Below are 25,590 nucleotides of genomic sequence, written 5' to 3' on the forward strand. Positions count from 1 at the left end.
AGAGGAACCTGGAACGCGGCCCCTCCCCGCCTCTCCTTGGGGCTCCCCGGAGGGCACACTGGCTCGGCAAGTGGCAGGATTCCAGAGCTGCCCGGCTCCGGCCTTTTCCTCAAAGCAAACAAGAGAAGGTGCGAGAACAAGAACGGGGACATCGTTTCATAAACCCCGCTGAGCTGCACAGTGCGCTGGTTTCCTACAGGCCGACCTTCCAGCAGACAATCGGCGGTGACCCGAGGTGGGGGCCTCTTCCTGCGCCCCGGGGCACTCCCTGGACAACAGGGACGCGCTGGCCCCAACGTTAGGCGCAATGGAAAGCATACTTGTCGGCCCAGAGTAGTTTTTCCAGGGGAGTTTATCTTTGGGCTTTTTGCAGTCGGCTAGCCATACTCGCTCGAATCCGTCACGTTAGCGTCTGGAGATAATCAACCAGTTAGCAGCAGCTGGGAAGAAAGCCTGGGCTCCAGATAACGGCCTGAACCGCGCTATCTGATCAGTGACTCTGACTGCAGCTGCTGTTTTTCTTTTTTTCCTTTTTTTTTCTTTTTAAATATTTTATTCATGTGGGAGAGAGTGTGAAAAGGAGAGTACAAGCAGGGCGAGTGGCAGAGGGAGAGGGAGGAGCAGACTCCCTGCTGAGCAGGGAGCGGAGCTCGATCCCAGGACCCTGGGATCATGACCTGAACTGAAGGCAGACACTTAACCGACTGAGCCACTCAGGGCCCCCAGCTGCTGTTTTTCTATTGAGAACACAACGGTGACTAAAAGCAGGAACTGAACATTTCCAAACAGGATGAAGAAAGTTCACAGCAACAGTGATAGAAACTGTGAATTATGCTGTGAGGTGAACATTTTAGTTGGGGGCGGGGTGGGGGGGTGATGGTGGGGTGGTTTGTGCAGGGAGATTGTTCATTAGTTTACAAAAATCACATCAGACTACAGATCTGTATGTAATTAGAAACATGCTCTGTGGCCAAATAATATAAATTCATTTTTAAAAAGATTTTATTTATTCATGAGAGACACACAGAGAGAGGCAGAGACATAGAGGGAGAAGCAGGCTCCCCGTGGGGAGCCCAATGAGGGACTCAATCCCAAGACCCCTGGATCACGATCTGAGCCAAAGGCAGATGTTCAACCACTGAGCCACCCAGGTGTCCCCATTTCTTTTTTTTTTTTTTAAGATTTTATTTATTCATGAGAGAGACAGAGAGAGAGAGGCAGAGACACAGGCAGAGGGAGAAGCAGGCTCCATGCAGAGAGCCTGACGTGGGACTCATTCCCAGGACCCTGGGATCACAACCTGAGCCAAAGGAAGATGCTCCACCACTGAACCACCCAGATGCCCCAATATAAATTCATTTCTAACAAAAAGTTACATAGTTCTGAAATGGTAATGATAGAAAAATTCCACGGGGTGCCTGTGGAATTGAAGGAGAGTGGAAGAGGCAAAAGAGAACAAGTGGGAAGAAGGAAGAGAGGATTTAAAAAAAGATAAAATTCCATATGCTTTTGGAAAATAAATCTAGGTATATAATTGTATTTGACCTTATCTGTCAATTCCTACCACATGGTTTGTGAGTCTTCTGGTCTAGAACTCAGAGCCAGCTCACATTTCTGGGTTGAAGAAAATATGAATAATCTAAATCCTTTGAGTTTCTAACAAGTAGTGAACAATAATGATCATCACATTAGTAACTATTTATTGAGGGCCTTGTAGGCACTAGGCCCTCTAGGACACGTTTTCTATTCTTTGTTAATCTTGACAACTCTGTAAGGCAGACATTAATCTCCCTATTCTACTACTGAAGAAATCAAAACTGATTTGTCCGAGGCCTGTGGGGGATAAATCCTGGCCAGGACCAAGTCCCCACGCCACTTCTCCATACCATGCTGCGTCCTCTGGAAGGCCATGGGAAGAAGAGGGGCACGGGGGAGGTTCCTGGGTAAGCTATATACTACCATCTCCCTAACTGCCAAGATGATGTAGCCAGACTGGCCCACCGCTGAACAGATCCTCTCACTGACGGGTTGTAGCTGTTTTGCTAGAAGGGAAGACAACAGGGAGGCAGAAAAAGAAAAATCCCTTCCCCGGCTCCCAGGTCCTCTCAGGAAGTTCAGCCTCTTCTGGGAAAGACACCAAAAATGACCCCTTAACATAGATGACAGCAGTGAATCCTAATTCCCAGCAGAATTCTGGAAGACTCTCTGTGTCTCTCATGAATAAATAAAATCTTAAAAAAAAAAAAAATAAGAAAGAATTCTGGGAGAAGGAGGGTGGCAATTTATCAGGCCTGGGACTGGCGATTCCTTCCGGATTTCAGAGACTGTCTAATGTTGTTATGAGCTCCCCAACTGTAATTAGTTGCCTCTGAGTAATGCTCTGGCTAAACCGAAGTATTTTACTATCTCAAGGACTCACGATTGGTAGTACTATCCGGCAATATGCTAGTCCTGACAGCCTAATTCCGCCAGCCTCGTCAGCTAGTAAATTATCAGGATGCTTATTAAGTGATAAAAGCAGACAATTTTCAAAAAATAGATGCTGTGGTTGCAGCCACCAGGTTTGAGATATTATTTTCTAACATAAGATTATGATTCTGAAACACCCAATTTTCATTCCTGAAAAGAAACACAAAACCCCATCAATTATAACTTAACTGCCTCAATAAAAACAGAAATTCTAAAATAGAAACAGACCAGACAACTGCTGAAAATCCATTTTCTCCTCAGGATGCCTTTGGTCTGTGCTAATTACTCTGAACTGAAGGCACAAGTTTGTTCTACACTTTATTGCTATTGGAACTCAATATACTGACCCTTGTGTATTGGCAGGGCCCAAGTTTCTTCCTATACTCCTCTAACTCACCTTCTACACTCTGAAGGAGGTTAGAAGACTCATTCAGGAGACCTGGCGGTTGCCCTCACTACTGAGCGACAGCATAGAGAAAAATGTCTATGCTACTTATGCCATTTCACTTTGCTATGTTTTAAAAAATATTTCTAGTTTGGTTAATGCAATGTAAAGTCAATACACCCTTTTTATGGGATACACAGATAGGTTAATTTTACTACATCACCTGATATACATATTCTTCCCATTTACTAACAAGGTAACTAAGAGAATGACTGGAGACCTGAAAGCTCCCCATTTATCGAAAAGACTCAAGGATCAGAGGCTCTCTCTATTCGTTTCCTTTAAACAGCATGTGTAACTAGGTTACTGTTGCGAGGGCTGTAGGTCAATGCTCATCTGTATTATTCAGACCATACAAAGAGAATACCTAACACAGGCCCTGAGTCAGAGACCCCCAGTTCAAATCCCACCACTACCACTCACTAGATGGGGGACTTGAGGCAAGTTATTTCACCTTTCTGTGCTTCAGTTTCTAAATCTGCTACATGGAGATGATAATCATGGATTCTGCCTCTTAAGGTTATTGTAAGCAAAGAACGTGTGCGTGTGTATATATACAAATACACGCGCACACACATATATAAAGCGCCTGATTCCCTGTAAAGTCACAATAAATGTTAGCAATTCTTCTTCTTCTGCAAGGGTTAAAAAGACAACTTTTTTATACATTTCCTTTGTAGAAAATTTAGAAAATAGCAATGATCCATAGGACAAAGTGTAGTCTATTGTCCCATCACCAAAAAGTAATCATAGTTAACCTTTTGATATATAATCACTCAGCATTCTTAGTTAATACATTACTATGTAACCTAATTGCTTTTAATATGTGAATATCTTCAAAATATACTCCAATTTATTTTAGATATATATATATATATTTTAATTAATTAATTTATTTGAGAGAGAGAAACAGCAGGGAAAGGGGCAGAGGGAGACAGAGAGGGAAAACTCAAGAAGACTCTGTGCTGAGTGTGGAACATGAAGCAGGGCTCGATCTGACAACCCTGAGATCATAACGTGAGTGAAAACCAAGAGTCAGACACTTAACCAACTGAGCCATCCAGGGGCCCCTACATTCAGTTTTATTTATTTATTTATTTTTAAAGATTTTATTTATTTAAGAGAGAGAGAGAGAGAATGCAATCATGCAAGCAGGGGAAGCAGAGGGAGAGGAAGAAGCACAGTCACCGCTGAGCAGGGAGCCTAATGTGGGGCTCCATCCTATAACCTGAGCTGAAGGGAGACATTTAACCAACTGAGCCACACAGGGGCACCTACATTTTGTTTTATTAAATAAAATAATATATACGCTATGTCTAATTTTTCTATCATTACATAGTAACACTCTGCCAAAAATCATCCTAAGCATATTTATATAATCACTCATTTATTGCTCATGATAGTATAGACCCTTTGAGGTAGGGACACTTATCAGTCCCTGTTACAGATGAGATAGAGAAGTTGAGTGACATGAACAAGAGGTAGAGGCAAAAAAAAAAAAAAAAAAAGAAGAAGAAAAGAAAAAAAAAGAAGTGGAGGTAAGACTTGAACCTAGTCTGTCTGACCCCCGGGTCCAGGCCTTTAAATACAGGCTTAATGTTCAATGGATATCCCTGGGGCATGCAAATTGACATATCTGTCTACTATTCTTTTTTTTTTTTAAGGTTTTAAATTTTTTTTGAAAATTTTATTCATTTGAGAAAGAGCAAGCTAGTAGGGGAGGGGGTAGTGGCAGAGGGAGAGGGCCAAAAAGACTGAGCTAGGAGCCTGAGATCATGACCTGAGCTGAAGTCAGACTGTGAACCATGTGAGTCACCCAGGTACCCTCCTTGTCTGCTATTCTTTAGAATAAATGCCTGAAAGAATTTTTAAGTCAAAGGATATGCTCAATTTCAAGAAATTTAATATATATTGTGTTATATGTATTTTTGAGTGTCATTAGCCTAAAGCAGTTTTTGTGGTCAAGACTATATAGATACTGGAATGTAAATCTCTGATGTCACAGAGAAGACTCTGACAAAGCCCAGGACACAAGAGTTGGCTGTTGATGACTTGTGTTTGAACAGCAGAAGGGAGTTTTATTTTTATTTTTAATTTTTTTGTATATTTTTTATTGGAGTTCGATTTGCCAACATATAGTATAACACCCAGTACTCAGCCCGTCAAGTGCCCCCTTCAGTGCCCGTCACCCCATTCTCCCACACCTCCCCTTCCACTACCCCTTGTTCGTTTCTCAGAGTTAGGAGTCTCTCATGTTCTGTCTCCCAATCTGATATTTCTGAAGGGAGTTTTAAATGGCGTTGGTGGAGCAGGATTCCAGGACAGAAAGAGGTGAATGAACTTGATGATCTGTAAACTACCTCTCGATTCCACTGTCTTGGTGACTACACGTCCTGCAGCAAAGGGTGAACTCCACCAATAAGAAGCTCTTCTCACTGGTCACCAGAAACTCTGGTGGTTTCTGTTTGGTAGTTCTGCTGGATTCTCTGGAGAGGCATTACTCTTATTCATAATGTTAGGGTAATGAGCATTCTGTGCATGTGATGGTCAGGCCAGAAATTAGAGAAGGAAAGAAAAATGGAAACATTAAGAGTATGCGCAAAAACTGATAACTAAACTTATTTTTTTGAAACACTGCCCGCAATCTGGTCTCTTAGGACATTATTATTTTTGTTTTCAGGAGACTATGGAGTCCTCAGACATCAGAACATCACAAGCCTCTGAAAACCGAGTCTACTAAGCTGTGTTAAGCCATTCTAAACCACTGATTGAAGCAACCCCAAACTTTCCTTTATCCTTTGTCATTACAGAGCTATCAAATTAATTCAGGTTGGCCACCTACATCCCCACCTCAAATAGAGGCAGCAAATTAAAAAAGGAAAAAAATAAAAACAAAAAAATAGTTCCCCATCCCTTCATCCTCTTCCCCTCCCCCAACACACACACAGATACACAGATCTTTTATTTAAAGGTCTCTAGGGGGAGAGGAGCCATTTCCACTGAAGCCAAGCAGAGCTATTAAGAAGCAGCTGAGGCAGTGGACACATACAATTACAGAAGACACTATTAAAGAAGAAAAAAAAAAAAAAAGCTTCTCTAAGGTAGATTCAGTAGAATGGACTCGTAGCTGTGAAGCTTTGGGGCACCCAACCAATGAATCCAAGAAATGCTTCACAAACTAAACAGGATTTTTGTTTTAGTTTCTGAAAACTATTCTCTAAAACTCCTATAGGTTATTTATTTTAGAAAAGGAGTATTTGATCCAAAGATCAATATATTGAAGATATATACACAGGTTTTCTTGCATTTCAGAAGTCTTCCTGAAAAACTCTAAGTATTGTTTTCATTGATGTCATAATTACAGAAAGGGTTTATCTTCATTATGATTGATGTTCAATGAATGGAGCCATCATAAATTTAAAAGCATATATATAAACAAAAACAGAAGGAAGTTCAAATTTAAAGTATTTGGAGAATAATTTTGTATTGAAGAATCTGACTATACAACAGCAATACTGCTTATGGGAAAATAGCAAAGACAAATAATGAATTGAAGGAAAATGTTTACAATATATGACAGACAAAGGGCCAATCTCCTTACTTTACCAAAAGCTCATACAAAAATCAGAAAAAAAAAAAAGAACAGAAAAATGGGCAAAGGACATGAACAGGCAGATGGCAGATAAAGAAAAATAAATGATCAATACACATGAACAGCCATTCCACCTCACACATATTAAAAAAATGTAAATGTAAACAAGGATTTTTTCTTTTTTTTAGTTACAAGGTTAGTAAAAAATTTTAAAAATCAAGGTTTGATAATACTAGTTCTGTTGAAGGTTTGGAAAAAAACGCTAAGAGTCAGCAAGAGTCTAAGTTGGTATAACATGTGTAAGAAAGAAAGCTGTACTGCTAGGAATTGTTCCTGCACAAAAACATCAAACAAACAACCAAAATGCTCATCAACAAGGACCGGTGAAGTCAGGGGGTACAGCAACCTAGGAGAGTACTCTGTATCATGATAAAGATGGCATGAACCTGTGCATGCTGGAGTGAAAACATCTCAAAGCCCTGTTGCTAGATTAGAAAAACTAGATGCAGAATAGGGGGTGAGGCATGTCTCCTTCTTCACAAATGTATAATTAGCTACATACATAGAATGTTTTTGTTGAGAGATTAAAAAAGGTCTGTTAATATTGGTTTCCCTTGGGAATGGGACAGTAGGGATCTAAAGGGACTCTCATCTTCATTTTATATCTTTCTGAGCCATTTGGCTTTTCTAACCATGTGCATATTACTCTTATTAAAAAAAATAGGATACACTAATAATTATGGACAATTGATTTTTCCTTTGTAAAAAATCTAAATTTTTTTTAAAGAAAAAGCATTTCATAATAAAAGCAATCCCACCATTTAATGTAAGTATTAAGAGGGCTTTGGAGTCCAGTCACTTGGGTTTGAATCATGCCTCTTCTACCAAGCTCTGTAAAGGCTTGGCAAATTATTTACCCTTTCTCTGCCTTAGTTTCCTATTCTGTGAAATGGAGATAAAGATATTAATAATAAGTATTGTTAAGAGATTGTAGGAATTAAGCGAAGCATGCAAAGAAGTTAGAATAGTGCCTGGCACATAGGAAGCACTCAATCTATGTTAGCTATTATAATTTCTTATAATTTCTAGTTAGAACTATGGGTACAGTGGCTTGAAGGCTAGAAGAGAGCTTTTAAACATCTTTCCCTTAAAAAGCTCTGTGAGACAAAATGCCTTACCTAGTTAAGTCAAACATTTTTACAAACATTCTTTACAAAAGCTGGTTTTCCTTCAGCCATTTGTCAGTGGAGAGTATGTTTCTATTTTTTAGTTTGTGTGTGCATGTAAAACAGAGCACATCTAAAAAATCTGTTGTCCTAAAACAAAGTCTCCTTGGCCTCCTCCAAAAATCTCTAGAGTTGCTCCTGAGTTAGAACCCCACCTTAAGAAAGCCCCAGGGAAAATGCACATAGGTTTACTGATCTCTTCTCACCAAAGGCCAGTCCTCTGAGCCAGGTAGCTTTGAAGGTCTGAGAAAGGGAGGGAAGGAGCACGGGAAAGGAGGCCCAAGAGGACTGAAAGCGTCAAAGACAGCTCCACCTGTTCACTCCCTGATCTTGGGCTGGCTCCACGACCTGTCTTGGCAGAAATACAGAGAATACACCTGCTGACCAAAAAAGCAGATAAATGATAAAGTGGGTATAAAGAAACTTCAAGAAAGCAGGGGGAAGTGAACATTTCCGACAGGAACCCATGAGACATCTAGTCTCCCTTTGCTTCACTCTGGGGAAAATTAAGACTATGCATTGGCCAACCTGAGCAGAGTACAGGAAAGACAATGGGTGCTGTTTGGTTCTGTGGATGACCACCCAACTTCCCTGGGCCTGCTTGATCAGTACTAAATATGTGGCCCTCTTAATTTACCAGAGATGGCCAAGAAGAGAACCCTAGACAAGAGATCCAGCAATTCAACCCAAGGCCAACCAGGTGCCTCTGGGATCCTTTATAATCACTGCCACAAACTACCCAGTATCACCAGAAGGAGGTGCCAGCCTGCAAAATCACACACCAACAAGCTATACATAAAGAAGGCAGTATAAATTCTGGCCCTCTCTCTCAGCAGCTACGCGTTCTTGCCTAAGTCATTTTAACCTCACTAAAACTTACTTTTCTTATTTATGTATGTAAGTATGTACATTATATATGTGTGCATGTATATATTTTTAAAGATTAATTTGTTTAATGAAAATTAATTAACATCTGCCAAGTCTTATGTATCAGGCCCCACTCTAGGTGGATAGCAGTACTTATCTTGGAGGATTGTTAAGTTGAAATAAATGTAAGTGAAATGCATGGGAAGTGCTTGACAGTTTCATAAATATTCATTTTATAATTATTATTAAAAATGCATTGATTCCTAAACCTTACTGTGGGAAGAGATCATCAGGAAAGTTAAGTCATAGTGCAGATTTCTGGGTAACACAAAAGTTCCAGTTCAGAAGGTCTGGGGGGAATCCAGGAATCTGCATTTTCATTAATTACCACAGATGACTATGTAGCCAGTGGTCCCAGACCACACTGAGGAGGCGACCTTAAAGATAAAGAGCAGATGGAATCTTCCTCCAGGTCTGATCAGATTGCAAGGACTTTCTTCAATGGTAAGCTGAAGGTCAGTGAGCAGAAGTTGACATGGACCAGCTACCACATTTGTCAAGGACAAAGTGCGCAAAATAGAAGAATCTAACTTCCAGAGTGGCTTGTCCCCTCAGAGCTCTGCAGAAGCACCTTCCTGGGCTAAATCCATCTTCAATCCATCTTCTCCCCTGTCCCTGGGGAGACAGGGACATAGACAAGGCACACGTTGTCTGAGAACCGGCCCAGGTCCAGCCAAACTCAGGCACACTTGGTTTGCAAAGCCAGTGGGATACTTAGCAGTTGGTCCACGGTTTCAAGTCCTCATAATCCTGTTTTCAAGAGGAGGGGCTGACCAGTTTGGAGCTGGAGGTGTCAAATACCACTTGGCAGAGAGAATCACCTCACAATGTAGCACGCTCCCCGTTTGGATTATCCCATCAGCCCTACCTTGCTGCCTTTGGTGTGGTCGATGTGTTGGTGGCTGGTATGCTGAATGGCGCCAAACCACACAGGCACACGTGTCAGCATTGGGGGTGACCCCTCTGGCAAGTGGGCAACTGTGCCCCACTGCCTTCCACTGAGCAGTTCTGGGGTGGGTTACATCCATTGTGGCCATGAACTTCATCCTAATTGATTACTTGACTATTTTGGGAGCCTGGATATAAGAAAAACAAATCCTCCCTGAAGAATTTTCCAGACTCTCATATGTTCCTTATCTTTAATTTCTTGTCAAGTTCACATTCTGCCCCTTTAAACAAGCTAGCTGGAGACCCTGCCGCTTCTATTTAAGGAGAAGTGTTTATTCAGCGTTTACCAAAATGAAGTGCCTGCCTCCGTGTCTGGCAGGAAAATCTACCTCAGGGAAAAGCCATCCTCGAGGTGGTGGGGTGGGATTAGAGCAGGGGTGTCCTTGTGGGGGCAGTTAACAGGGGAGGAAGGCGGTGATGACATGGTAGGAAGAGAGAAATGGAGACCGAGAAGCCACCAACACTAAAAAGTCAGAGCAGGGCTAGGACTGAGGTGTGTGACTTTAAGTACAGAGTATAAGGGAAAAGGAAAGGATGAGTCTTTTTTGAAGCCACCTCATCTTCCCCTCCCAGTGAAGTGGTGTTGTCTGCAGGCAGTTTGAGACTGTGAATGGAACAAAACACTCACTTGTTAGGAAGAGATGACCTGATCTACTGCTTGCTACACAGACCCGTACCACCACTCTAAAACAGTATGGTTTTTTATTTTGTTTCACTTTTTAAGAAGATTCTATCTATGTATCTAACTATCTTTGTATCTATCTATGTATCATCTATCTATTTTTTTTTTATTTATGAGACAGAGAGAGAGAGAGAGAGAGGGAGAGCTCCAACGGTGGGAGGGACACAGAATCTCAAGCAGACTCCATGCTGAGCGCAGAGCCCAATGGAATGTCCAATCTCACGACCCTGAGATCATGACCTGAGAGAAAATCAAGAGTCAAATGCTTAACTGACTGAGCTACTGAGGCTCCCCTTGTTTTATTTTGTTTTTTAACCTCTGTTCTGTCGGAAGCACCATTTTCCTATTTGACTCTAAGACCTAAGAGACCTGGCTGCCTCCCCTCATCCTCCCCACCCTGTGGGCCAACCTCCAGGGCACACCACGCAGTGTGGATTCTCCCCTCACAGGCCCCTCCCACCTGAGCTGTGGTGCTGGGGTTGGGGGGCAGTGTGCCACAATCCACATCTACACTGACGCCGCCTGTCGCACTCGGCCGGCTCCCTTCACTTTCTCAGCAACACTGACCCTCCCCTTCCTGTACTGGAACAGTCTGCCAGAGAGTTACATCACTGGACCTTGTCAGCACTCAGCCATGCTCCACTTCTAATATCTTGATGTGCTTTCCTCTCGGCTCATGAATGATGTATCCCCTCTCCGTTTCTCTCTTGCATTTTCAATCTCTTCAATCTCTCTTGCACTTTCAATGTGAAGTTGTTTCTCTTTGCTTTTTATGAGGTGATAGGATTTAGTAGCATCAATTACCAGGTGTGTGACCTTGGCAAAGGCACATAACCATTCTGTGCCTCGCTTTCTTCTATAAAAGGGAAAAGATAACAGTACCTATATCATAGAGTTGTTGCAAAGATTATATACGCTAATATATCAAAAGGTAGTGCCTGGCACTCAGTAAACACTTTAAAATACTGCCTTTATTTTCTTCTTATGATCACCCTCTCTGAACCACATCTGGGTCCCAAACACATCTGGCCAAAATCAGGGAAAAGGACTTGGAGCAGGAAGGAGGAGTGAGGGCAGGCTGTCCTCTTGGGTGTGAGTAACAAAGCTAGCATGAAAATAGAAGACGGTTCTGACAGAGGGTGGTAAGGATTCTTCCTCCCCACTTTAGATCATAAATCAACGAGTAAATCTGAGTAAATCCTCGGCTCTGGGCTGCATCAACCGCTCTCTCCAATTTCACATGAAAGCCTAAAGCACACTAAACCACAGAGAGAGCTAACTACCGAACATTCCCATAGAGGCTGTGGGTCGCATGCACGGCGGAAGACAACATCTGCACAAGGGCGAGATTTCATTAGTTCATATTTGAATGCGCCACAGCTCTTTGCACACCTAGCAGATGTCCAGTTGAGACACTGATCCTGCTGTCAGAAAGGGGCAAATGCCTTAGGAGGACACAACTTGGTTTCTAAAAGAGGTCAACAAAGGGAAATACTACTTTCTTCTGGAAGGATTAAGATTCTGTGGAAGAGGCTCATTGAACTAACTAACTTTCAAAACTAGTGGGCATGACTATTCAAGCCCATTGCACGGGGAGTGGTGGGGATAGTTGTCCAGGGTGAAGGGAACAGCACCGGAGGGAGAAGCAACATCAGGGAATGAGACCATAAAGGCAGTCCAGAGGCCAGTTAGTTGAACGTCTTTCTTATTGTTTTTTTTAAGGTTCATTTATTTATTTATTTGAAGGAGAGAGAGCGTGAGCAGTGGGGAGGGGCAGAGGGAGAGAGGGAACCTCAAGCACTCAATACTCAATCTCATGATCCTGAGATCATGAGCCAAAACTAAGAGCTGAACACTTAACTGACTGTGTCCCCCAGACACCCCTAAATGAGCATCCTTCTAAGCCACAGGCCCCAACGTTTGTGTCTGGCAATAAGTTTCTCATACTGGACACAGTCTTTATTTTCTAAAATTTCTAGCTTTGCTTCTCTGAGAAAACATGTCAACATGTTACCTTCCTCAGAAAGGTAAAGATCAGAGAAAAGGAACAACATGGTTTTCCTACCCCAGTGATACCACAGCTATGGTTTCATCTGAAGTGAGTCTGCTGGCAATCTTCAATGGCCTACTGTTACCCTCCCTTAGTGATATTCATGCAGAAAGAACCAACTGGACCAACAGAAATGAGGGATGGGACAAAGTGGCAAAGACTTCAAGTCACAGTGCTGTGTGGGAACCAAGCATGGGTCCCGAGAGTGACTTTTCATTATTTTCGTTGTAGAAAATCTATGAGTCACAGATGCACAGACTTTCATTAATCAAATTCCTTGGTTCTTGACACACTTTCATCATTGGCCCATGTAAGATTACCTTTATTTTAGTTCTTTATTGACCAATTCATATGAGCCAGTATTCATATTTATTTATTATTGTACTTGTGTTTTTATTTCCTTACATTTATTATAGTAAATGAAGAAACCACCACCTATCACAAAACCTAGAACATCGACACTAAATTATATCTACCTCCTCATTCTATCTCCTGTTCACCATTTCCTTGCTTTCCTTTTTATAAAGAATGATCATACCTATAAGTATTCCTAAAAAGTAGATTCTTTTTTGTTTTCTGTTTTGTCTTTCACTTTTTAATAAACAGCCTACTATATATCTATAATCTTTCAGGACAATTTGCATTCAAAATCATATTGCTAAGATTCTCCATGCATCTGTAGGGCATTCATTTGACTACTATATAATATTCCATTGTATGACTTATACCATCATTTATTTCTTCATTTTCCTGATAATGAGAAAATGAATTGGGTTTATTCCAGTTACTCATCTAGCCAGAGTTTCCATTCTGATAAACAACTATTTGTATTTCCAGAGGCACAAGTCTCCCAAAGGAAAAAGCCAAAAGAGTAAATCCACTTGTATGTAATATATTCCATAGACAAAAAAGAAATGCTCTATGGATCATTTGTCCTTCCATACCTGTCCCTCTCATTGTCATGGAGAATCAAAAATTAAAAATAAAACTAGAATCTCTGCTTTATCCTATCCCAATTTTAGGATACAACATGCCTAAAAGTGAGCCTTCATTCTTGGGTCATTCTGACCCTGAGTAGCCCTCAAAGATCAGGAATTCCATGACGTTACTTTGGGTTTTGTTTAAGTTACTCCACGACCTTGCCCCTTAGCCTCAGCAATGAGACCAGCTCATGGTGGTAAGAAGATGACCCAGAGTTACTGGATTATGAATATAACCTCACTGAGAGAGAAAATCCTTGCTCCAGGGTAGGGAGTAATGGATGCAGATGCCTTCCTTAACGCAACCCAGAACTTGGTAAAATACCTAGTTCTAAAGCCAAATGCTGGGGTTGCGTCACAGGGAAGGGAAATAAATATCTGAATTTTAAGCCAAGCCCCACTGTTTTGGAGAAGGGGAAGAGACTGTGTAAAAGTTTCTAAATTGAAAGCAACAGCCCTGCTTTGGAAATGTTAAAGCTAAAGTAAAGATTTCTATGTTTTGATTGTCACCTAAGTATCTCCATGTCAGAGCTGATGATTTGTCACTTCCTAGCGAGGTTTATAACTAGGTCTGTGAAGCAGGTCAGGCAATTATAGAGTAGTTTTAAACCATCCTTTTGTCCTAAATTCACCAATCATCTCAACCCTCTAAGATGGTGGTTCTAAAAGTGTGGTCCTAAATCCGCAGCATCAGCATCACTTGGGACCTCGTTAGAAATGCAGATTCTCAGACAACACCCCAGACCTACTGAGTCAACAACTCAGAGACAGGGGTAGGGCTGCATATTCTGGGTTTTTAACAAGCCTTTGAGGTATCTGTACACTCAAATTTGAGAAGTACTGCCCTAAGACATCCCGGATGAGATCCTTCATATGGCATATAGCATAGTTCCTGCATAGCTACCTCTGAGAAACAGAGCATCAATCTTGACTGTGACTTAAAATAGAGCTGTACACCATAGTATACATTTTGAGAATCATTTTCACACATTTCACATTCAAGATGAGTCAATTTCTTAATCTACTTGGCATAAATCTAAGTGTTACTAACCATGCTTCACATAACTGACAGTATATCTCTAAGAGCAGCAGATAAGAGCAAGGTCTAGCATTGGTAGGGTCTGAATTCAAATATCTGATCTTTAATGACAGTGTGACCGCAGGCAATCCCTTGATCTCTCTGAACCTGAGTTTCCTCATTCCAAGGAGGGATTGAGCATGCCTAGCTAATGGGATCACTGTGGGAAATAAAAGACGAACTGGGGACAACTGGTGAACTTCTCATCATTGTTATTATTGGCCTGCTTATCCATGTGTTTGGTATGTATTGCTAAACACTTATGTTTCTCTAAGAATTCTTGCATAGAGCCACTATAAATGTGTGTGTGTGTATTTTTTTAATTACATGACTTAAATAAGAAGGTGACCCGTTTCTTACATGACTAACTTCTAATACGGGTGACATAGTTTTTATAGATTACTGTGCTTCTGTCAGTAATGGTCAGAAATGGCTTATCAAGTTCACACGCTATTCAAAGTGGTTTGCTTGTATTCTTAGTTAATTCTCACATCAAGCCCATGAGACAGGTCCGGTTTTCTTCTTATTTTACAGATGAGAAGAGGAAAGCACAGGTAACTCACTTGTGGTCACACAGCTCATAAGTGGGCAGCTGGCATCTGAAACCAGGTGTACCGCCTTGAAAAATATCACAATAATAAATGCATCAAAATATGCCTTAAACACTAAGAATGCACACCTGAATGGAACTTCTAGAGTTGGGGGAAATATGGTTTTCTCCATAAGTGTTTGTTTGCTTGCTCTTGCAAAGGCCGTGCTGAAACCTTTGAAAATTCATTTACAAACAATCTGTAGCAGGTTTTTTTTTGTTTTTGTTTTTGTTTTTTTTTTTTTTTTTGTAGCAGAGGTTTTAACAAGATTATCACCATTCTGCTCTGCTCACCATCCCTTATGGAGAGCAAACAACAGACCACACTAGCTAGAAGACTTTTTTTTTTCCAGCACATTAACCCTTGGGACTGAGCCATTCATGTATTTTCAACAGAGATAACAGGATTAGATTTTCATTTTTTTAAAGGTTTTATTTATTTATTCATGAGAGCCACAAAAAGAGAGAGGCAGAGACACAGGCATAGGCAGAGACATAGGCAGGCTCCCGTGGGGACCCTGAAGCAGAACTCGATCCCAGGACCTTGGGATCATGACCTGAGCCAAAGGCAGATGCTCAATCACTAAGCCACCCAGGTGCCCCTGGATCTTCATTCTTAAATGAAGAGTGAACATATTGTGAATGTACTTAAAAGAATATTGCCATTTGAAAACATCCAATAAAAAGGGGCTTTTCATGATGCAATCTGAAAACTACCTATATCCATGTCACTTACATTATTTGCTGAAAATACACATTCACTCATATTCCAGGGTTGACTGAGGTTTCTTCATATCATTCCCATAATTCACACTTTTACAAACTGTCCTGGTGATCTTTTACACACACTAAAGTATGAAAAATACTATAAATGGCTCTTGTTTTTAATATTTAACTATAAACCGCAAGCCACCTGCTCAGATCTGTTTTGTAACTCCGCGCTCCGTCTGCTTCTTCCCATCCGGAGGGCTCCATACCAGGCCACCAGGATTTCTCGCCCAGAATTACTGAAACTGCCACACACTGTGCCCCAGCTGCTCAACGGGGCCTGAGCACTCCATCTTCCACACTGCTCCCGAGCATAAATCTCATTAGGTGACTCCCCTGTTGAAACCTTCTAATGGCACCCCATGTCCTTAAGATCAAGTCTACGTTCCCTGACATGATTTACAAGCCCTTCAGAATCTCTTCAGTGGCCACTGCAGCCCCGGCCAGTGCAACTACCACCATTTCCTAAAGGCAGCACAACACTCTGTGGGGTCCCAGTTTCCACATATGCTGTTCCCTCTACCTGGATTATTCTCCTGTCCCTCTGGGCCTGGCTAACTATCACCTGTTCTTCAGGTCTCCAGCCTCGAATTTTAATTCCTTCCAGGAATGGAATCCGGTGTCCCTCCTTTATGCTCTCACCCTACCCAGAATTTAAGAAGCATTCATCACATTCAGAGCAATGCCTGTTAGTAATTTCCCAGCACGTCATCAGCTCCCTGCAGGCTTGCTCATCACTGTATGCAGTGCCTAATGCAGCCTGTAGCACACAGTAGGTGCTGTTGCTTTGACAGATTTCACACCATTAAGCGTTCTCCACTCTTGGCATTCAGCAATGGCTCCTGGAAAGGCTCTGCAAGTGACCTTCCTTCTTCTCTCCCTTCAGTTGAATTGACAGACTAGTATTATTGACAAGTAGGAAAAATATCCCCTCTACTCCTATCTCCATCCCATATGCCCAAATCTCTCAAAATTCAAGTTTTTGGCTCCAAACTTGAGAAGCAAAAATTGTGCAGCCTGGGAAGACCTCTGTCTTATTCATCCCTGTTTCCCCAAGGCTGAGCACAGTGCCCAACATATAGTTGGCTCAGAACAATAGTTATTGAATTAGGAGAAAAAAGGTACTGAAAGAACTTATAAATTTGACTGTGGAAATAACCCCACTCACTTTTGAGAAATCACAAAGGAAGAGAAGTAGCAGGCTGGAGAAGGAATATACACGCCATACAAAGTACTGGATAAGGGGTACCTGAATGGCTCAGTGGTTGAACATCTGCCTTTGGCTCAGGTCATGATCCTGAGGTCCTGGGATCGAGTCCCACATCAGGCTTCCTGCAGGGGAGTTTCCTGACAGAGTTAGGATTGCAGGCTGCCACCTAAATCATAGATGTGGCATTTGGTGGGCATTTAGTCCAACACTTAGGAGAATCTTACAAACAAGGCTGACATGCACACTGGATGAGGGCCCAGTCTGGTACCTGGAGGATGTTGACTAATGGATTGCCTGTCAACCTCGAGGGAAATCTCCAGTAATGTGTCACCTGACTCCATCCTTGTCCTTAACCTATTTAACATGCTTTATTAATGACATGAATGAAAACATGAAAGGTATGGCACTGTCGGCAGACTATGAATTCCACAGGCCTTGAATAGATGAGATGAATGATACAACAAAGGGTGGAGTCGGGTACTAACATTACGAGCTGCCATGTGCCAAAAGCACAAGGTGTTAAAAACTCTAATTCCTCTCAAAAACACAGGGTGTCGACAAGGAAACTGTCCTGAGCGTGATGAGATTTGCCCCAGGCCATGAGCTGTACTAACAGGAGAGCTGGCTTGTCTGAGTCCAGAGTCTACCTTCTTCTTCACTCTCTCTGCTTGGCACTTTGTGATCAGAATCTGCAAAGATCTAAGAACTAGAAACCAAGATGATAACATTCAATTTAGTCCATTTCCGATATGCAATAAACTTTGTACCTGCTAAGGCCCTGGGGCAGGCAGTTGGAGAGGAGGGCCTGGAGAAGGAGATGTCTAGTGCTCTAAGATCCTTCTCGGAGCAAATGAGCCACACAAACAGATAGCACATGAGAGGTCACGGTGAGTGCAAAACAGATGGAGGGGTCCTAAGGGATCATGGAGGAAGGAGAAATACTCCCAGCTAGGATATGTCATGGATGAGATGCCACTTGAGACAGGCCTCCAACACTGGACAGAATATGAACAAGTGTTGGGGGTGTAGAAGGGAGCCTTGCAGGCGACAAGGATAGCATGAACTGAAACATGGGAGAAAGGAACACACAGGGAATATTCAGAACACATTCAGTCCCTTGTTTGGCTGGAGTATAGGTATCAGACGAGATAAAGAAGCCACAAAGGTGGTTTGTACCTAGAAGAGTTGAAGCATGTGAACGCTACGCTAAGGGCATTTACTCTGAAGGCAAGAGGGAGCCATGAAGAGCCTGGAATTGGGGGAGGGGGCAGGTAATAGGAACACAGAGATGTTTTTTGCAGCTATCATAGCAGCAATATCTGGAGGAAAGGCTGGACACTGGAAGTCAGGGCAGGTGTCTAATAGAGTTAGGAGGTGGGTCATATGGTAAAGTGAGGAGAGCCCTGACAGTGGAGACCCTTTCCAGTTCTGAATTCTTAGGTTCAGGAAACTAACTGCATCGGGTCAAAAATCATTTAAACCTCCAGGTAAATAAAAGAATTTAAAACAGGAAAAGCAGAAATTAAGTAAAATGCTAACCAATACTTTCCCCTTGTGTTCCATGCTTGACTGCAGTGCTACTTACATAAGAGAACAATTGAGTCCCAATTTCTGCACAGAGTGGAAAAACAAACCATTCGGGAATTATCACAATAAAATGAAAGGAAAAAAATGTCTCTCATATTGCCTGAGGACTATGTGAAAAATTAAATCACCTAATCAGAATGGATTGAGAGGCTCCAAGATCAATGCTAGATTTAATCTAGCACTGTGAAGTCAATCTTTAATACAAATATCTTTTATTTGCAAGCACGAATGTCAATAAGGTAGAACAAATAAACTGGGTAAATTCTGGCCATTTCTGGCATCTGTAGAGTGTTGGAACAAAAGCAAATGGAGAAATGGAAGGCCTAGAGGGGTTTGTTTTAATTCAGACATGTGTTCAAGGGTCGGGAAGAGGGAATAACAAAGTCACATGGAATTGTTTCCAGGAGAAAGCCTGGCAACACAACAGAGAGAATTCTGGATCAGAGGCCTGGCTTGCAGGAGAGCAGGTGCAAGGCAGGTGGACAGCTCCCGAGCTCCGCCCAGAGAGGGCTGTCCCAGGCCCGGCTGAGCCTGAGCCCCAGAACCCACCCAGCCAGAGCACTTCACCTCGGAGGCAGTGCTCCCACTGTGACCTTCCAGAGCTGGGTGCACGTTGGTGAGAGAGACAAAGCATTCTGCAAACCAGTTCAGCTTCTGGCAGCAAGCTCCAGCATTTCACCTCACACCATTGTTTATCAATTAAAAACTATCTGAACTCTCAAGCTTCCGAACAAAATGTTTTTGAATGTCCCCCCTGAGAAAGTTCTGTACTGATTTTTGTGTGGTTTTTTAGCACTTAAAAAAGAATGGAGCACACTCACAATGAGATTATGCTCTGCACACAAATTATGCTCTGAATTTCCATGGACTTGTTTAATGGAACCTTCCCCAGGATCTCAACTCGAAGTGACATCTGGCATGGAGCACACATTCCCGGGCCAACACTTTGCTTGCCCTGCTGCTCTGCCCTTCCCCCAGCCCTCCACAAGTTAACTTTTAGATTCAAGTGTACTCAGTGTTCTCTCTCTTCTTTCCTCCTCGCCCCACAATGTTCTTTGAAAAACCAAAATGGAATGGAAAAGCAAAGCAGACCGTTACAAAAATACAGAGGCCACTCTCTTTGGGATCACTGGAGAATAACTACTTGGCAGTAAAACAGACAGTATGATAAGTAGGAAATGGTAGTTTGAAAATATCCCCGAACTATTAAATAGTGTATAATTAATTTCTGTAGACTGTATCTAGAAGCACTCCAAGGAGGCAAATATAACAAAAGCTCAAAAGGAATAAGCTCGCTAAAGCTGAATTCCAGTATCTCCCTGACATATAGCACTACACAAATATCCTCTGCGTTCTGGGGCATAACCTTCTATTCACAAACCTCTAGGGAGGACCTACTAAGTTCTAGACACTGTGCTAATTATGAGGAACATAAAGGCACAGAAAACATGGCTCCAAGACTTTAAAATTTTACCCCTGTGTCTCTAACCTATTTGTAGGGAACACATATTTAAAATGGTAAGATCGTTTTTAAAGTGCAAGGAAATGATAAAACGCACATTTCAATATCGCGGTCACCTCTGGTGGAAGGCAGAGAATGGGATCTGAGAGATCACGCAGACAGCTTGGTGGTGATAATTCTGAAAATGGAAGGTGGATCACAAATACCTGCCTTATTATTGTAGCGAAAGGCTTACGCGTGTGTTATATATATATATATATAATCTTGTGCATTACATTTTATCCATAATACTAAAAAGAAACAGGGAAGCAGCTCAAATGAATTTAAAATAAAAGATAATAAAATGATAAGGAAAGAAAGAGAAAGAAAACCTGGTCCATGACCTAGAAAGGCTCATTCCCCAGCAGAAGGAAGAGCCATCTAAAAAAAAAAGTATTAAATATAACACAGTGATCATAACAATAGAATTTTTTTAAAAAATTCTAAGGGAGTACATAGTATTTAAGTTAACAGAAATGGCATGTGAAATTCGGATTCCCAAGTGTCTTTGCATTTAAGAACCTGGTTTAACCCTTTGTAAGTGTCCATACCACATTACTTCCCCTGGGGTGCTTTCCAGACTCCCAAAGTCTGGGTTCCACCATCCTTCTTTGCACACTCATGGGGGCCTGCACTTCCCCCAGAAACATGTCACACATGTTACAGGGGGCCCCGTGTTTACTGTTATATCCCAGTACCTGGCTCACTACCTGGCTCATCAATAACTACTTGCTGAGAAAACAAATTGGTAGCATTACTGGTTCAGTTCTGTTAAGTGGTGGCTGAGAGTAAAGAGAAAAGGGAAGGGTGGAAATGTTAAGCCAGAGAATCCCACCCAAAATTCAAGGATGCCTCAGCCTTTTACAGACAAAACCGCTTTACTATCCCTGGTAAGCGAGGCTTGGCAAGATACGACACCAGAGCACCACTTACAGATCCCAACCCATTGCTCTGCATGCCCTAGAGCTTCTCAGCCTGTGGCCTGTATCCTTCCCTTCTTCCATTAACTGAGGGGAAGAGCATTGGATGTCAGGCAGTATCAGGTTCAGGCACAACCTCCATCTCTCAAGAACAGTCAGGTCCGCCCATAGTCTCGGCAGAAATCAGATCTTCCTGGCAGAGGCTTGCAAAGCCTGCCTATCTCAGCCACAGGGGTGAGTACAAGAAGCCAAACACTCAGGAAGATCCAGTTTCCCCGAATAGTGCTGTTGCCCCACAAGACCCAAGGAAGCATCCCTCCCTCTGAAACTGCTACCAACTCCCACAGCTGAGAAAGGACTCAGCAAGCAGAACCGAGAGCTCCAAATGCTCTTCAGATGTCAACAAAGGATGTGACCCACGACACATGCCTGCAGCACCAAGTGCCTAACCAACCCTTGACAAACTGTGCATCATCAGAGCATGTGACTGTATGACCGAAAACAATGGAAAAGAAAGTGGGGCATTATTTGGTCACAGACCACCACAGCACAGATAAAAGGTCACCATGTTGGTGGGGATGTTGCTAAGGATTTACTGTCTGCCTTGAACCATTACAACAGAAGGCTTATTCTAGCTACATGATCTGAGTGATATTGCATATGAAATCAAGTTTAGCATAATATATTGAGCTATATATTTGGACACACGATGATTTTCAAGTTCCTAAACTCCAGAGAGCTCATTTTAAAATCACATCGTAAAAATGTCTTCCTCTTTTTTCCACTCAAGTGAATTGGTACAGTCCTTGTTCCACATGCCACGTTCTTTCCAGGGCAAACAGATGGAAAGATGGGCTATGCCAGAAAGAAGATATGGAAAATGAAAATGACATAAAATTAAAAATAAAGTTGCAAAATGCAATTTGGGTCAGCTCCTCCTGCGTTTTTAAAATCAGCACCAGCAGGTTCTGCGCATAGGACACTGGTTTTAGATATTTTCTTTTGGCTCAGATGTCACACAGGATTAGTGCAAAAGGAAAGATCCCAGCATGGGGCCTATTTTTATACAGATTAATCAATCATTTCCTGTCTCTTCCTCTCCCATCACTCCCCAAACTTTCAACTTAATGAAACTGCTTTCTTTTCAAAGTGTGTCATTTACTGCACTCTGAACGGAAATCCTTTCAGGAAAGGGAGTAGGCGTAGACTTTGAGCCTAGATTTTTCACTGTCACATTTTTAATTTATTATAAATATTAACAACTTATAAAAAAAAACAACTTATGCCATGGCCTAGCCCCTTTTATCTTATATATCCATTGTGGCATGCTACATACCCTTTAGTGGCAGCAAAAGGAACAGGCAGGTTTTATTATATGTATGTATAGCCATTTAACAAAAAGAGAAAGGCACGCATTGGAAAAGAGAAAACTATTACATATCTCACATTTTGTTAGGTACATTACCACATATACCGAATGCCATAATTGCCATCAGAATATCAAGCACATAGTTAGATTCTTAGTGGTGAGTATTTGATAGAAAATTTGATAGGCTCAATGGAGCCAAACCAAAGAATTGTGCAAGCTCTAAGCTATAGCCTTCCTTGACTATACAGCATCACAGAAATGGTGACGATGCTGCTCATAGTGATTGTAATACAACAGCTAATATTTATTGTATGCCATGTGCCACTGATTATGTCACTGAATTTTCAAAGCCTTATGTCATAGGCACTATTTATTATTCACTATTATTCACTATACAGATGAGGAAACAGTTTCAGAGAGGAGATTCACACATTTTGAGGTGAAAAAAAATCCCACACTGTGCTGGTTTGCAGAGATGGGCAGGAGAATTTATCCCAGACAGATCAAGATGGGGAAATGGGGCCTTAAGCTACCAATCAGCTGAAAAACATTGGGAAAAGTGTCATTGACATTGTTTGCATGTCTCCAAAACCATGATCACAACAGAGTTCATCATGCCTCCTTATTTGTCTGCTGCTCCTTCGAAGGATGGAAATGATATTTATAAAACATTAAGGCAATGACCTAAAGCCTAATCTCCATAACAAAGTCAGATGCAGACTAGTCATACATAGTACAGTTCACATTCTCAAAGGGTGGTAACTCTTCACCATTTTTGGCAATTAAAATTGAGGCATGACTAAAGTTGTCCTTTGCTGAATGGTCAGTCAATAGTACAGAAAATAAGAGAAATTTACAATCTAGCACAATATTCTGTGCTCACTTTTTTATGTGATTAAAACTGAAGTCCTCTTTTTTTTTTTTTTCTGAAGTCCTCTTATACTAATGTTACACACGTTTTGCTTTTTGTTTAGAGTTGTTTTATCTACTGTGAATGATCTAAAAATCTAAATTTTACACAATTTAAAAGCTATTGAACTACATTTAGGCTTACCATATGTATAGTCTTTCTTTGTTTCTACTAATTAATTTTAACACCACAAGCATTAATCATTTGCCCACCAGATGAAAATCGCTTTAAGATGACTCATGTGTTTTACAACATTGCAAACCCAACCCGTATGTTCTTGGAATGCAGAGTAAAGAGGAAATGTTGGATCAAATCAGTTAATAAAAAAAAGAACACTCTTCCACATCCCGATTCCACGAACATGAAGAGTTCCAGAATTTCTACTGGATGCCACATGAGAAAAGTAAATTAAAACTGGTCAGAGATGTGCTCTGAATAATTTCGACGAACTGGCACACATGAGCACATGAGCAAGCTCTCTCCTGATAATAAATACATGGCGTCTCAGCCTACACAGAGGCCCACTGCAACTATGCGCAGTGCCAATTAGCATTAATTGTGGTTGTGCTCCTCTATTCCCATAGCACAGGACTGAGTAAGGCCAGGCTTTGCATTGACAAATGCACCAAGCAATGCTCAGAGTTAGAAGAGCATTCTAACACATAAAAGTCCATAGTCAATTTTTCTTGTTTTGGCTTCAAATTGCACAAACAGACTCACCCCTTAAAGGGGTATTTAAAACAATGTGTGTATGTGTGTGTTTAAAAGTTTGGTTATAGACTCTGCATTCAGAATATCTGAGAGGCAGAGTTGAAAATTTCCTTTCAGTCTACATTGTTAGCCTACCACAACTAACTTTACACACGCATGCATACACGAAGAGCATATCCTCCATGACTATTATTTACTTACTGTGACTAATACTACTTACTTAGCAGGTAAGCTCCGTAGACTTTCATGGCAAACACTGCCTCTGCAAACAGCCTCCCGCCACAGGCTGGGGTACGTCTTGTGCAGAAATACAGTGTGAGCAGCTCATCTCTCCGTGGAGTACAGTCTCAGAGTGGGGTATCCATGGAGACAGAGCCTCCTCCATGTGCAGGGCAAGGAAGTTACTCTGCTGGGCACCATAGCAACAGGAGGCAGAGGGATGGCTGGCCTATCAGGGAAGAGCAGGGGAGCTTCTCCCTGGTGACTGCAGCATTTCAAATGAAACCATCGCCCTCATGAATGGACACAAAGCATTTAAAGAAATACCAAATTGTCAAATAGAAGGAAATGCCTACACAACAGTCAGGGCTAATCCTTTGACAATGTCGGAGCAAAACACTGTCTTTCTACAATGATTATGTCTCAATGGGCAAGAAAGAAATTAGAGCAAAACCCCACACATTCCTAAATTTAGTGGCATGCATGTGAAGCTTTGAAAAAAAAATGCTTGGTGTACTCCATGAATTCCAGCTATTTAAATATGCAAGGCACTTTATAGTGCTGCCCAAGAGAGAAGAACAGGAGAGATCTGTTGTTCTGAAGGGAGAAAAGGGAATCGAGGAATCTCTGGGACCACCCTCAGCATAGTCCTTCCAAATGCTGAGAGTAAACACATTTATTCAGCTTCCACCAAAGCCCTCCATTATATCAGAATAATTCTTACAAAAGAGGCATCTGTGATAAAACCAGACCGATACAGAGGAGATGGTGAGTGGACATTCAAATGCTTTAACACTGTGCTATTTGTCAACTTTCTCCACTTCTTATCACAGTGATCATTTATTGAACACCTACTGTATACCAGGCAAACACCATCACTTCAAACACAGCTTCTTGCCAAATACTGACATTGGTTTTTGTAGATACATGATGTACATGTTTACTGCTAAAGCTGTGCTACTTGTAAACTATCCTCATTTCTTATTTAATAGCAATGATGATAATGATCATTTACTGAACACTGCATACCAGACAAACACCATTACTACAAACACAGTACTAACAATGATCTTTGTGATGTGCATGTTGACCTCTTAGTGTGTGCAGTATGCATATGCTCTGCTATATACCCAACACGTTTCAGGATTCTCACAGTAACGTTTAAAAGCTAGCTATTAATCATTCCTCCATATTACAAAGAAAAAGTGAAGACATTTTTTTGTGTTACAAAAGAAACTCTTGGGCAGCCCTTGTGGCTCAGCGGTTTAGCGCCGCCTTCAGTCCAGGGTGGGATCCTGGAGACCTGGGATCGAGTCCCACATGGGGCTCCCTTCATGAAGCCTGCTTCTCCCTCTGCCTCTCTCTCTCTGTGTCTCTCATGAATAAATAAAGTCTAAAAAAAAAAAAAA

The 25,590-nt window shown here is 41.7% G+C and overlaps 1 protein-coding gene across 8 annotated transcripts in view; it reads right to left on the minus strand.

The window, feature by feature from the left end:
• Nucleotides 1-25,590, minus strand: part of SYBU (syntabulin) — a 109,465-nt gene that overhangs the window by 13,238 nt on the left and 70,637 nt on the right. Inside the window, exon 1 of one of the 8 annotated variants that reach the window (XM_077847007.1) lies at nucleotides 24,183-24,338. The exons of 6 other annotated variants lie outside the window; for them this stretch is intronic. In XM_077847007.1, coding sequence (XP_077703133.1) covers nucleotides 24,183-24,210 — 28 coding nt within the window. In that variant the 5' untranslated portion in view covers nucleotides 24,211-24,338. Of the gene's footprint in view, nucleotides 1-59; nucleotides 188-24,182; nucleotides 24,339-25,590 lie in introns of those variants that run through there. One more of the 8 variants, XM_077847008.1, reaches the window with a different exon arrangement.

The sequence above is a fragment of the Canis aureus genome, chromosome 14 (genome assembly GCF_053574225.1).
Source record: "Canis aureus isolate CA01 chromosome 14, VMU_Caureus_v.1.0, whole genome shotgun sequence".
Lineage (NCBI taxonomy): Eukaryota > Metazoa > Chordata > Mammalia > Carnivora > Canidae > Canis > Canis aureus.